The 15,954-nt window shown below is 35.9% G+C and overlaps 1 protein-coding gene across 1 annotated transcript in view; it reads right to left on the reverse strand.

The window, feature by feature from the left end:
• The window catches only part of LOC105198121 (NGFI-A-binding protein homolog), a 37,131-nt gene extending 30,415 nt beyond the window's left edge, over positions 1-6,716 (reverse strand). The window contains 2 exon segments of the mRNA XM_011164771.3: positions 5,417-5,692; positions 5,695-6,716. Coding sequence (XP_011163073.3) covers positions 5,417-5,692; positions 5,695-5,755 — 337 coding nt within the window. The 5' untranslated portion in view covers positions 5,756-6,716.
• Positions 6,717-15,954: the final 9,238 nt, after the last annotated feature.

Raw genomic sequence — 15,954 nt, forward strand, 5'->3', positions numbered from 1 at the left:
GTAAGATACCTTTTACAAATCTTTTTGTTATGTGGGACGAATAAGCTCGATGCTCCCGATGGGTGGTCGGTCGATAAGTGATGAATCGATATCAATAATGATACCAACAAAAATACGTCCCGCATAAATAAATTGTTGTGCCTCTCTCTCCCGTTGAAATATACCTCGCGGGATAAAAATATTGTGTTTTTAATGAGTATGTTTTTGCTGTTTACTAATTATTTGCTTCGCTTGCTGCCGCTTTGTCACGTTAATGTTGCTAGTAGAAACGGTAAACATTTCCCGCAAAAAAGCGTCCAGGGGCGTTACACAGTATCGTGTTGTAATATGCTACTTCTAATCATAGCTTCCATGAAATTACATTGCATTGGTTTTAATGGTGTCACGCGAGGTAATATATAATTGCATCGTATTGAAGAGTAACTTCTTTACCGAAACCGTACTTGCCCTCTTTCCCTCCCCTCCCACCCGCCAACCTGAAGAAGCACGTGACGGGGGCGGGGAGGAAAATCGAGAAAATTGCGAAAGGACAAATAGCGACGGTAAGAAGCTTCGCGTGGCCGAAAAGAATTTTCGAAACAAGCGACATATCGAACTCGGTCGAGCGCTTTTTGCCGCGATGCACCGAGTCCGGGCACCGACGGTTAAAACGCCCGGAGTAGACGAAGACGAGAGAGCTCGGCCGCGGCGGTTTCGTCGAGATAGAGGAAGAAAAATCCTGTTTTTCTGACGGGAGCTGCGAGCTTTTTATCGCCGGCGTGACTCATCCAGTTTCTCGGTGAAAGAGGGAGAGAAAGAGACGCACGCGCGCGCGCGCGCACACACACACACACATATACACACGCACACAAAAGCGAGATGGCCCATGGTAGCTCCTCGGTCGAAACTTCTTCGCTTCGCCGGGAGGTAACTGCTGGCGATTACGTTTCTTGCGTAAACTCGCCGGCGAGAGAGCAGCGCTCGCTATCGAGATGCGAGTCGCGCGCGCGGTTTAGAAACGAGCTCGCGGATATACGAGTGCGATAACGGATCGATCTGCAAGAAACGAGAAAATAAACTGGCCTCTGGCGAGAATCCCTCACGTCAAAATCCAATGGCCTCCTCGCTATCCTCGATAAATGAACCGGTAAATCGGCTTCCTGCACCGAGACCAGTGCTTTCTGAATCGCAATATTATTGAATAATTTTTATTTTTATTATAAATATTGTCAAGTTTGTACCAAACACATTAAGACTACTATCACAAAGGGTTATTGAAATTTTTAACTTTTCTTTCATTCTTCTCAAAACTTTTAAGAATATAGGACTATCATATAACATTCTGAAAGTACTGTCTCACGAAAAAGCGAAGGGATAAATTTATTACTTGATTATTGAACGGAATATCTTCAAATAAATTTAAGTAGAATGTTATCAAGTGGATGGATATTTAGTAATCGTGAACAAATAATCGAATTAGGCTGAAACAAGTCTAATCACTTTGATCGTAATTGAATAATTGTACTGATTCGATAAATTAATACTTAAAGTATCATTAAAGACATAAATTCATATTAAAGTAGAATACTTGCAGAATATTTGCAATATTTCTATAATGTTGCATTGTTGCTGCAATATTGCTGGAATATTCTGTGCTATATGGGATAAGGGTAAATAATATATTTTTATAAATGTATAAGTTAAAAATATGAATAAAAATGGATACTATTTCATTATGCATTATGTGCAAATTGTACTGTAAAAATTAATATTAGTAAACTGGTAAATATGATCTGTAATCGTAAGAATTCAGACTAGTGTTCTATTTATGATTTTGTGTCGTGTAATACAGAAGACAATTTGAAAATCAGAAAATATACACACGTGTATAAAATATATATTAAAATATGATACTTATATTAAATAAAATACTTGATTATAATTATAAATTATAGAGATGTGCCGAATTTATATTCTGAAACGCGAATTACTACATTTAAAAATGAGTAACTTTGAACCAAGATTAGCTAAAATCAATACAAATCAATAGTAATATAACATAAAAATTGTTCCAAAACTATAAATTCAAAAGTTAATAAATTTTATCAATCATTATATAATATGAATTATACATTTCTTCTATTTTTTAACTTTGATTTTTAATCACGTATTGATTCAAATCCAAAGAAAATATATTTTTAGTTAAATTAAACTATTTGAAGAACTTTTGTTCGGAAAAAATAAAGATATAGAAATATAAATGTATATAGAACACATTGTTTTTATATATACTAAATTGTTTTGCTCAACAATTCAAAGGAAGCAGTTGTCGAGAATAACATTTATATTTGCGCGCTCGCAGTGTGTCGATTGGATGTAATTAGCGGGTGATTTCATACCTATCAGTTCGCATGAAATCGATCGGACACCGCGATTCATTTCATAAATCGAGCGTAAATCCATGCAAACGCCATGTATGCAGAGTACACGTGTTCGCTGCTTTTGTATAGAGGATACCTCTTAACAGGTTTGTTATCTACATAAAATTATCCAGATGATCATCTAGATAAAGGAATAGGTTTATCTTATATTTATCTGAATTATTATAACGAGAAAAAAGTTATTAACTTGATAAAAATTTTCTACTTGATTAAATTTGTTAAATTCAAGCGTTTATGAATTTAAGTTAAATATATAAATGGTTAAATTAAAGTTCAAGTATTTTATATATTTAAATAAAATACATAAATAATTGAACTAAAAAAAATTTAATCAAGCTGAAAAATATAGTCAACAATTTTTTTTCTCGATATTATCTTTAGCTTTATCTTGGATAAAAGGATATTTTTTCAAAATTATTTAAGATAATGTGAACTATAACGAGAATCAAGTATATTATCAAGTATAATACAATTTGACGGTATTCTATTTAAGTTTATTTGGAGATATCCCGTTCATTATTAATCAGGTAATAAATCTATCGCTTCTTCGTGACAGTATTTTCAAAGTGTTATATTATCCTTAATTTCAATCTCCAAGTTACTATTTATTCCAATAACAGAATTTTTCAAAATAATAACAGGATTGCATTTCAAAATTCATTGCCAGTACAGATAATCCATACAAATTGTAGATTTTTAGTACTGGCAGTGCATATCGGAACGCAGCCAAGATTGCACAGATCAGTAGTAGTGTAATATAAAAATTGTCCCAATACTATTAATTCGAAAATTTTTACAATGAATTTTGTCAGTCATTATACATATGAGTTAAATATTCCTTCTACTTTTTAACTTTGATTTTTATCCGCGTATTAATTCAAATCCAAAGAGAGAGAGATATTTTTTTTGTCAAATTAAATTATGTAAAGAACTTTTGTTTTTAATAAATAAAGATTTAAAGAGAGAAAAATATATAAAGTATCATATTCTAAATTGTTTTGTTCAATGGGAATCTTATTAAAAAAAAATTATCTAGATAAAATTAAATTAAATTTTACCTTTTATTTAGATAAATTAAAATTAAATCATCTTTATCTGATGTAAAATACATTTTCAAATAATTTACCTCCTGTCTTTATCTAGATAATTTTAAATTGTCTAAGCGCACAATCCTACTCATTAAACAACCTCTAATTCGTCAATGGATCAGCTGACTGTGCGAGCGCAGCAGGATAACCGGCTCTCCTTCGTCAGCTTGGGAAAATACGGAGCGTTCGCCGATAGATACTTCGAGGTGCACCGCTCTTTGTACTCGGATTACGCAAAAAATTAACGGTAGCTTCTTACCGTATTACTGTCTACGCATGTAAGTCATACGCCTGTTGGTCGTTTGAGTTTATGAGGGTTTTAATGGGCAAATTTTACTCTCTTAAATCGATTCTCGACGGTTAAAGACGTTAGCCGAAAGATTAACGGTGTTACTCGAACTGGAACTAATGCAGTAACGGGATAATACAGATACTCATTAATTCCCACGGGAAAAAAATGTGAATAGAAGATGGAGTAGAAATATTAGATATCCAAGCGCGCGATTGTACAGTGAAACACATGAATTTGTGAACGAATAGCTTCACATATAAGCTGCTTTTACATATGCAATTGCATAGTAATTTACAAAATTGATTTTTTTTATGTTATAACCAAAGGACTTATTTTATAAATTAAAAACTTAAAGGTATTGTTACGATCTCGATTACTTGTTTATTCGCTTACGAAGAAAAACGTTTTCTAACATTCTAAGCCAAACTTCTGAAATGCCGGGTTTTTCATCGTGACGATGACTCGAAACTCGAAGACAATGCAACTTAATCTTCCACGGTGGATTACACGCAAAAATTTGGGAAGATGCCATTAACCCATGCTTGAGTGACTTTTTTTTAACATATTTCACTTTTACTTAAAATAGTAATACAAAATTAAACGAAACGTCTTATAGGTCATAGCTAGATCTCAGTGCTGATATTTATTGTGTGACTTTATATATATTTTTAAGTTCACGAAACTACGCGCCGAATAACTTTTCGGTCTCAAAACATTGTTCAAAGTTGAACAAGAATTAGTAATATCACGTTACGTAAACTGAAAATGTATATAAAATTACACAAATATCAGCATTGAGATCTAGCTATGACCTATAAGGCGTTTTGTTTAATGTTAAGCGTTTTTACATACGGATCGATGTCCTATATTGAATTTGATAAAATAATAATTTTCAAGCGTTAGAAATTAAAAGAAATTCAAACTTTTTTAAATATTTTGTTACGTGATATAATTAACCCTCCGCGTGGTACGTTTTTCTAGTCCAACCGGATCACCGGTGCCTGATAACGTTTTAGAGATTTTGAGCTCTAAAAAATTCTGGCGCACTCTTCCAACGTTCAAGAATACGATTTCACAACTGTTCGACCCGAAACGCTTTTCACTTTTTTTTTTGTACGTGTCCGAATTTGAGACAGAGTAATTCAAAATTGAAAATTCGCTTGGGCTTTCAGCCCCATTGGGATGGCCTACTTGCGGTTTTAAAAAAGTGTTTGTCTTTTTAACCCTTAACAATAACGGTACATCATCCCGAGTATCTCGAATCTATGCATTTTTTTTCATCTATTTAAAATAATTCAAACAATCTGTGAAAATTCACAAACATATTTCAACTTTCTAGAACAAATGTTATAACTTTGTTAAAAAATGATACAATGTATATAAATTTAATAATCCATTGAACTTGCGAGAAAGACTTGTACGAAACTTGTACGAAAAAGAATCGGTCGAAGACGAAATACTCAGGATAACAGAAAAAAGGTTAAGCGAATGTCGAGCGATCGACATTCGAGTCGTGAGTCTCGAGCAGATTTTAATCGCAAATAAAAAAGTGCATAAACCATGAAATTGTATTCGTGGTTCTCGATCGCGATCGCGTTTTCTAAACGATGACTTACATGTGCCGTTGACATTCCTGCTGAGTATCCTGGGCACGCCGGTGACCGGCTGCTGGTGATTGTTGGAGGGGCTAGCGACGACGACGACTGGGTTCTGCGGGGTGCAGGATGCGGACGCGAGGGTCGCGGCGGCGGTGGAAGTTCCTCCGCCACCGCCGCCGCTGCCGCCGCCGCCGCCACCGGTGCCGGTGCCGGTGCCAGTGCCGGTACCGGTGACGACCACGGCGGTGCTCGGCGCCGGAGGGACCGGCGAGGGCGTCGCGACGCCCGCGGAACCGCCGCCGCCACCATCGGCGTCTCTTCCGCGGCCGGCGCACCGACGACCACGCGCGCGTCCATCGCGGCCCCAGTGCTACCTGGGGCAGCGGCAACAACGGCAACAGCAGCAACAGCAGTAGTAGTAGTAGCAGCAGTAGCAGCAGCAGCAGCAGCGGCGGCAGTAGTAGCAGCACCCGCTCACAGCAGTGCCCCGACGACGAGCACGGGCTTCCAGGTCGACCACGCGCGCTGCCGGCAGCATCCAACGAGGCGCATTCGATCGCCGCGCTTGCGTTCGCCCCGGAAGAAAGTGGAACGGGATTCCACGACGGATTCCTCGGCGACGCGAGGCAGATCTCCGAGGCAGACCGCCCTCGCTCCCTCTCTCTTTCGCTCGATCGTGTTATTAGCGCGTCGCGACGCGGATCGCACGGATCATGATCTCGCGACGATCGAGACGCGCGCGATCCCCCCCTCGTCGTCGTCGTCGGTCGCTGTCGCACGAGGGGGAGGAGCGATCGCAATTCGCTCTCCCCCGAGGTAGGGGAGAGAATGCGAGAGTGAAACGCGAAACGCGAATCTCGCGGGTTTCCTCCCCGCGGTTTAATTGTCCGGTTGTCGTCGCTGCGATATCGTCGTGATCACCACGACGTATATGTGTGTGTGTGTGTGTGTGTGTGTGCGCGCGCGAAGAGCGACACCGACGCGTTTCGAACGATGGCGCGGTGCACATTGCGCGTCGCCGGCGTCGCGCGGCGAATACACGGCCGTCGTTCCGTTCCTTTCGCGCTCCCCCACCATCGCGGCGCCGCGCGACACCGCTTCCTCGCTCGTCCCCTCCCTCTTCCTGCCTTGGGCACTTGGGCTTCCCGCGCTGTTCCATGTTCCATAGGCATCGTCATCGGCGTGCACGGCGTGTGACGGTTCCCGGAATCTTCGTCGAAGCGGTTAGGACTGGTCTTACCGATCTCCGATTGCTTTCAAACTGGCCGATTAAATTCAACAATATAGCCAACTGCAAAACTTAAAACTGATTGTACCTAGTTTAATTTTTTAATTATTTTAATTTAAAAATTTTATATTATTTATTGATTTAAAATATTATAATTTACAGGAAATAGACAAGGAAAGCAAAAATACGATCAACCTTAAGTTTTGCAGGTGACTATTAAATTTAATCGACTTCAACCTCGAATCAATTCTATTAAAAACATACTTTTCTCCATTTGTATTGTTGTTAATAGTACAGAGATAGTACTTGATTTTTTCATAAATTTTTTATTAACTATTTTGGAGAAATCAAAATGTTTAAATATCAATTAATTTAATGTGTGGTTAAATTTGAAGATCTGAAAATTGTTGTCTTAGATCGGATGCGAAAGAGTTAATTTTTACACTATTAAATAAAAATGTCATGAAATTGAATATTTTTTTAAGTTGCACATTAAAGCCTGTAGCACATGAAATGCATAACAAAACATAAGCACCGATCAGCCAATGAGCGTCCAGCATAAAGTCGCCATATTGATTTACACAACATTCTCATTGATTTATTGATCTTATGTTACGTTTATGCGGTATTATTCATTTCACGTGCTAAAGCTTTAATTTAATATATCTATAACGTAAAAGCATATGAATGAAATTTAGTATAACATCAAATTTACATTGTATGTAAATTAAATCTTATTTTCAATTTTTAACGATGCAGTTAGTCCCATTTTGATTCACTTGGGATATAAATGAATCTACACACAAAAAACACAGATAATGTAAAATCTTTTCTCGACTCTCTCTTCTTTTGAAAAAATAAAACTAAATTTAAAAAATTCAAATTTCCTCACCTTCTCTTTTTCTTAAATATTATTTAATTACATTGTTTTATAGATAAACAGTTATTTCAATGGAATTTATAAGATATTAATAAAAATTTAATTATGTGTTTAAAGAAATAAATGTAGATGATGTTTCGATATTGTAAATGATAAATTTGAAATTTTAATAATATGTTTTATAATACATTACTGGCAATCTTATTCTTATTCATACGTGATAGCGTTGAATTATTTATTGTATATAATCATATACAAATTAGATCAGTTTTGAAACTACAAAAGATATTAATCTTTCAGTTTTGAAAAATTTATACGTAAAATCACTTCTAATCTTTCAATAAAACAAATAAAAATATACTATTATTTTATTAGAATTTATATTATAATTATGTAATTTTACTTCAGTATTGTAAAAATAATAGCATTAAAATCTTGAATGAGTTATTTACAAAATATCACAATACCTTTCGTCATAGGGGAAGTACGTTAGGGGAAGGAGAAGGGAGGAGCACTTCCCCCTTTCCGCTCTTTGAATTTGGGCAAGAAGAAATTAAATTATAAAAATCATTTTTACGACAAAGAATTAAACGTTCATTATCCAATATATGGTTCACGCATTATTCGTCAGGAGGGATAACAATAATTTTAAAAAATTTAAAGAATTGAAATCTGTAAAAATGAAAGTTGAAAGAAACTGAAACTTTCTGTTCGTTAAAGATAGAGGAAAATTGCCATACCACACTTGCAGCAACATTGTTGCAACGTTGCAGCAATATTGCAATAATATTTCTGCAAGCTTCTACGATCTATGTATAGCTTTATGTATAAGTATTTTAATAAATTTTATGTAAAGATCAATTTTGCTTATCCGCCCTCCCCCTCGAATAAAATCCTGAATACTTTTATGCTTTTCTTTTTTATTTTTTCAAATACATGCTTACATTTTTATTAATATTTTCAAAGTGCTATTTAACTGAGTTTATCGATTTATGGAACAATGTAATTAAAAATTGTGTATATTTAAAGTAGAAAAAAGATGGGATAAACTTCCTAAGTTTTCGTAATTTCATAATTTGATATAAAGATTTTGTTAGCTTTCTAACGAGCGTACAGAAAATACAAATTTAATTGTAAGAGGGATATACGAGGTTGAACAGAAGAGGTTGTAAAACTGGGACACCCTGTATGTCATGGACGAAGCGTAGTAAACAAGACTAATTGCGTCAATGATCAAGACATAGATATGGGCAACGGACGTGTTGCTTTTGTTCGATTTTTATGTTATCGTGGCTTTTAAATAAAGCGTTAACAGAATAACAACAGAAAAGCGCCTGTCATCAAGCTCCTGTCACTCTGCCGCGCATATTAATTTAGAACCTTACGTTGCATACCTTACGTTAATTATATTGCATCCTTTTTTTCAACAGTGAAATAATCATCGATTCTTTGAAGATAAAAAGTTTTCGATATGTCAACTTTTTTTAAAGATTGTAACGTGCTTGGAAATTAGATAGTAAAAAGTTGAAATCACGTTTGATCGTCTCGCTAAAATTATTTTATCGATAATAAAAATCTAATACAAAAAAATCGAAGTTACTACCTGTTAAAAGGTAATAAGCTGTAAAAACTGTAACGAGTTTTGTTATCTAATTAAATCTTTAGAAAAAGGATTATTTTGCTTTTCAACCATGCCATGTATGCACACGGTTTCGTTAAATATGACTTCTTATTACGAGTCATATTATAAAGAATGATATTAGAGAGAATGATATTCTCTCTAAATCTGAATGAGTGAAATCTTACTGCTTTGCAGTGCTATACTTATAAATGTGATCAGTGACTATTTATTGGCTTTAATGTAAACATTTAAATAAATTTTTATAAAATTTGATAAATTCGATGTAGAAATAAATTTTGTCCCTCTCCTCCCTGACTACAACTTGAGTATGTCCATGCCTTTGTCTTAATTCCTTTAAACACATAATTAAGATTAATCACTTTCTTTTAGTGATTCCAATTAAGAAGGGAGAAGGAGGAGGATACTCTTACTCACTGGAATTAGTGTATTGTCACTAAAAAACAATGCATATAGTACTGATTGATAATTACGAAGTATAGTACTAAAATCAGACTATTCACTATCATTCAGTGAATAATAATAATTGATTTCGATTTAGAGAGATGGATCTAAAAATTAACGTACGACAGAGTCGAGAGTGATCTCTCTTGCACGATAGATAATCGGCCTTGTTACCCGGCGGCTCGTACCCCCCGGTCCAGAGAAGAAAAGGGGAACAGAAGGGGGAGGGGGGGTCAAAATTCAGCTAGGGCACGTCGGAACCCACGACGAACCATCGTCAGCCACGTGAGAGGCGTGGCCTCGCGAATCGGGGGTCACATTCCTGTGCGGACTCTGGCACTCGGGGGTCCAGAAGAGAATGATGCGAAAACCGTGATGTCCCCCTCCCTCCCGGTGTCACCGAGCGTTCGTCTTACCGGTGTCGTCGGTGGTGTACATAAGCTCCTCCCTGACGGTCGTCGTAAAAACGCGCCCCTGCCTCACGTCGTCCCTGCCGCCGTGGCCTGAGGTAGGGAGAGAGACGGAGAGGAGGGACGGGACGATGTGGGGAGGGCACGCCGTAAAAACCCATCTTCCCTCATGCCCCCCTTTTCCTTTCCGCTGCCCCCCCCCCTCCGTCTCCCTCATCCCTTCCCTCAGCCGCTGTGAAGACCGTGTGCAACCCCTGTAGATTCGCGATCTCCTTACCCCCCCCGCTATCTGCACCCGGAGAAACCGACATTTTTGCAGGGTGGTACCCGAACCCCCCAGCAGCATACGATGCCCTGCAAAGTACACGTCCTACCCCACGATCTTTCCCCTCTCTCTTTGTGGCGTGCACATTTTGGCATTTGAACGTTAAAGGGTGGGCACCGAGAAAGAAGACCGCGATGGCACACGTTTATCCGGGATGATCTGCCTGTATCTCAGGAAGGGTTTTTGACATGTAAGGGGATTTACGATTCCAAATTGAAATTTTGAAGTACAAGTAAAAGGCGTCTCTGATTAATTTGTGTCGAACCGAAATACAAAGCTGATTTGTCATCGACCTCGGGAAAGGTCAACGTCATGGTGAACGCGCGGCACTTATTTACTAAAATTTATACCATCAGTTTCCGGATGCGTAGACGTGACACGTGACGTAACATGCGGCACGATAATGCGTTTAATCGCGCGCGCGAACAGACCGGAAACGTATATTTCACAAAATCTCACATTCCGGAATCTCCTCTGAACCGCTCTTTCTCTCTCTCTCTCTCTCTCTCTCTCTCTCTCTCTCTCTCTCTCTCTCTCTCTCGCCCTCCCTCCATCTTCTCATTCTCTCTCTCTCTCTCTCTCTCTCTCTCTCTCTCTCTCTCTCTCTCTCTCTCTCTCTCTCAACCCTTTCCTTTCGCCGCCCCTTCGTCGCTTCTCGGCGGACTACTCTTTTTCCTCCTTCGCCGACATCGCTACGATTCTTTTTGCCGGCCTCCCCATCGCCAGACCGCCGCCAACCCTCAGTGCCGCCCCCCCCCCCGCCGCTCTTATTTTTGCCCCCTTCCCACCCGCGCCTTGCTCCCGCTCCTCCTCGCCCCGGTCCCCACTCCCGCCGCCTTTCTCCGGACCCGGTAGGAAAAGCGCGAGAGACTTTTATTTTCGCACGTAGAAAAAGCAAGGCGGAAAGGGAGGTTTTGCCAGCAGACCGTTACTGCGAGGCGGACGTTTTTTGCAACAGCTCCGTAATCCGTGAAAGGGTGAGGGAGCGCCGGGAGAAGCCAAAGGCGCCGGCGATGTTCGCTCGCTCGTTCGTTCCACGTTCGCCTCCTGCACTCACTCGCCGTCTCGCTCGCTCACTCGCTCATTCGCGATTTGCATAGAGCGATCCGGACTACTACGCTCCGACTCGTGAGACCGCGGCGATCGCTTTACGTCGCGCGATTGCCCGAGCGTTACGAGGCGGATGCGCCGCCGGTTAATTGTTGGATAATTCGATTTCTTCGCTATACGGGATATAGTCCATTATTGGCACTGGAAGAGGGATGATTTTATGTGAAATCGTTAATCCCATTACGACTTCGGCGTAAAGAAAGAGAGTGCACATCGAATTTTCTTTTTGTTGTAATTAACGGATGTATGAGTTGAAAAAAAAATTTTACTCTGGCCATTCCACTGCATTAACATAAAAAATTATATGGATCTCATTTTTATTCTTATCCCCCCCCCCTGTTATTATTCGTAAATTAGGTCATATCTTGTCTCCACTTTTTCTCAAATGTTTATTGCACCATTCCTTGCAAATATCTCCCCCAATAGGACGATATTTATTAAATTGACGAAATCTTAAACAAAAATTATAATTTGCAATAGATGTAAAAGTATTGACTTTTTATAAAATATTGATAATTGTTTGCGCATATAATTTCGGAGTAGTTATAAATTCGGCAAAACTATAACGATATGTCATTCATTTTAATGGTATATTTGCAAAATTATATTTAGAAGCAAATTGTTTAATTGAAAAAAAATATTTGAGCTATATTATGTATAAAAAATTAGAAATATAATCAATCTATGTTACATGTTTACAAAAATGCATAATTATCCCTAAATTATAATGGAGAAATATTGTAAAAGAAAATATTACACATTTAGCATGTTGTAACATTTTAAATAATCAAACGGTTTGAAAATTGTAAAATAGTTATACGTTTAACTTAGATTTAATTTTTAACAATTTATTATTTAAAAATTTTATGTCGATATAATTCGTGCGTTATCTCACATTATTTAGCTCAATTACATACTGCAAAATTTTTATCAATTCCAGATGCTATTATTGTGCAATATTCATACAATGTGCCTATCGGGGATCGAGGTAAGTATCTACATATAGATATATGATGTACGTGAATGTTCGCAGCATTGAGCTCGAGTCCATACATTTATTGAATCCAAATAACAGTGCGATCAGTCATGCTCCGCGAAATGTCGAACGTAATTGTTTTGCACGAAGCTTCGTATTCTCGCGACTCGATAATATTGTTATGTCGATACAGCGAGTCTATATCTTTGGATAATTGAATCGACTCCAACGATCTTAATTACTTAGAGCAAACGTTATAAGACATTCATTTGTTGCGAAGAAATTGAATGAGAACAATTATATGACATTTATTCTAGTCTGTAATAAATGCAACAGAACTCAAAATGGTATTTCTAAAATATTTTATGGCAATGTGAAAATTATTAATAATGTGTTACGTTCTCACATCAGAATCGATGCTAAGTGTATTCTCATTAGTACTGATTTCCTTGCCTTGGATATGAGTGGACTGCATACTTATTACTTTAAATGCAATTAAACAATTCTCTTTTATTGCTTGAGCTTTACAGACGCATGTTGAGTCCGCCGGGTCCGACCGAAGAAAGAGCGAAAAAACTCTACGACGTTCACAAAACGCTTTCAGCGCGACCGCTACGACAACAGCGCCACTATACTGACAGGAACCAATACGGTGCTGGAACACGCGTTACGCGCCAACTTTGAATAATTGCAAATTAAATGATTAACAAGTCCACCGACGAGAGACTATTAAAGACCATCAACCCTGGGTAAATTTTCGAGGCCGTTACTGGGGCCCCAGGGGCTCGGCGGTAATTGAAGAGCAATGACGTTATCGACTACAATAAAAAGTACGGAATCAGAAATGGGTAAGTTAATATATTTTGTTATAATTAAATTAACTTAAAATTGGTCACAATTAAATTAACTTAAAAAGTTAATTTAGTTACGTTAAAAATTACATGAATGAAAAACTAACTGACATTTAGTCAAAAGTTGCGCGGAGATTAAGTTACATATATTAAAAGTTAATTGTGAGAAGCATTATTTGCATTAAATTAAAATATCATAGTTTCTTATAATTCAATTAATATAAATAACGGAACATTTACAACACAGATTATCAAATAAAAGTGTTTTATTTATAAATATTTTTCCAAGTTTATATAGAATCAGTACAAAATTACCTTTTCAAAAAAAAAAAGGTAAAAAAAGCGCCTATGTGTGTTGCGCGCAACTTATTTTGAAATTGTGTAATTTAATAAAAATGATATACGTTTATTAAAAAAAAAATATGTGAAATCTTTTAAAATGCACCTATTATAAAGAGAATATACTTTTTCTACAAAATTAAAGTAGTCGTTTGTAATTTTGTATTTGTAATTTCTTTGAAAAACATTCCTATTCTAATCCAACTGGTAGTATCTTCAATTTTTATACAAAACCCACGTGGTACTATCTCTGTATTGTTATTGAAAAATCTTCGTATTTTAAAAATTCAAGTGATAGCATCTTTAATTCTCATTGAAAAATTTTATTCTAACCCAAGTAGTATTTCCTTAAATATTGTGTAATATAATTCAACCTAAATGTATTTTTCCAAAAAATCTTTTAAACAATCAAAGTACTATTTTTGTATTTTTATTGAAAAATCTTTCAATTTTAACCCAAGTGGTTGTATTTAATTTTAATAAATTTCAATGGAATATTTAACATTTAATTTAAAAGATTAAAGAGGAAACGGTACAAAATGAGAAAATTTTATTAAAATAAAAAATTTTTGATGTACAAAAACATGGCGCTGCTAGATAGGAAAAGTAATGAAAAGAATTGAATAATTTCTGTACAAAACCTAATTGCTACTATCTCTGTATTGTCATTGAAAATCTTCCAAACCAAGTGGTATTTAATTGAAAATAAATAATATATTAAAATTTTGTAATTTAATTTAACCTAAATAATTTATATTTTAACAGAATCTTTATCTTTTTAAATAAAATTCAAGTGGTATCTTAAGTTTAACTCACAATAAGAATTACTTAAATGTTAAGTAATTAAACCTAAAGAAACTAAAACTTATTTCGCAAATTTCTTTTATAACGCACATCTTACAAGTGTTACATTTATTGCGTTCTTTCTTATGGCTTTTCTGCTTTTTCTATCTAGCAGCGCCATGTTTTTGTACATCAAAAATTTTTTATTTTAATAAAATTTTCTCATTTTGTACCGTTTCCTCTTTAATCTTTTAAATTAAATGTTAAATATTCCATTGAAACTTATTAAAATTAAATACAACCACTTGGGTTAAAATTGAAAGATTTTTCAATAAAAATACAAAAATAGTACTTTGATTGTTTAAAAGATTTTTTGGAAAAATGCATTTAGGTTGAATTAAATTACACAATATTTAAGGAAATACTACTTGGGTTAGAATAAAATTTTTCAATGAGAATTAAAGATGCTATCACTTGAATTTTTAAAATACGAAGATTTTTCAATAACAATACAGAGATAGTACCACGTGGGTTTTGTATAAAAATTGAAGATACTACCAGTTGGGTTAGAATAGGAATGTTTTTCAAAGAAATTACAAATACAAATTTACAAACGACTACTTTAATTTTGTAGAAAAAGTATATTCTCTTTATAATAGGTGCATTTTAAAAGATTTCACATATTTTTTTTTTAATAAACGTATATCATTTTTATTAAATTACACAATTTCAAAATAAGTTGCGCGCAACACACATAGGCACTTTTTTACCTTTTTTTTTGAAAAGGTAATTTTGTACTGATATCACGCGTTTTGTAGTGTTAAGCAATATGTAATTTCTTTTTTTTTCTGTAATAAGACACGATTTACACTGTTACTTAGGTTTTAGCGAATCGAATACATACCAATTGGGTTAGAATCGAAAAATTTTTCATTGAAAATATAAAGTACGAAGTAGTACTACTTGGATTTTGTAAAATTAAATTAGCATAAAAAATTTTTTCTGTTAAAATACAAAAATAATATCACTTGGGTTTAGAAAAAAAATAAAGATAAAGTGCACGCACACGCATACTTGGTGCTTTTCTTTACCTTTTTTTTGAAAAGGTAATTTTATACTGATATCATGCGTTTTGCAGTGTCAAGCAATTTGTATTTTTTTGTAATAAAAGACATGATTTCAACTTGGCAAAATTGTAAGAAAAAAAAATGGAATAAAATGTAATATTGTAATTCACAAAGATATATTAAAGTTCAAGATATTACGACATGGGCTGGCATAGTAAGTTTTTCAATTAACACAGAGATAGTACCAGTTGCAGAAAAAAAATGGTTTTTAGGTGCGCGCACATGCACTAGTGCCTTTTCTTACCTTTTTCTTTAAAACGGTAATTTTGTACTGATTATTCTTAACCGGGCGGAAAACGGATTAAAGGATTGTTCGCACCGGAATTGCCGTGACGGAATGGTCAGTTGCGTTAGGTGACAACTACTATTTAGGTTAAATGAAGGTGCATGACATGATTGATTGAATATAGCTAATATAATATAATAGCGAACGCCTCTCTGTGT

The sequence above is a fragment of the Solenopsis invicta genome, chromosome 8 (genome assembly GCF_016802725.1).
Source record: "Solenopsis invicta isolate M01_SB chromosome 8, UNIL_Sinv_3.0, whole genome shotgun sequence".
In the NCBI taxonomy this organism is placed as follows: Eukaryota; Metazoa; Arthropoda; class Insecta; order Hymenoptera; family Formicidae; genus Solenopsis; species Solenopsis invicta.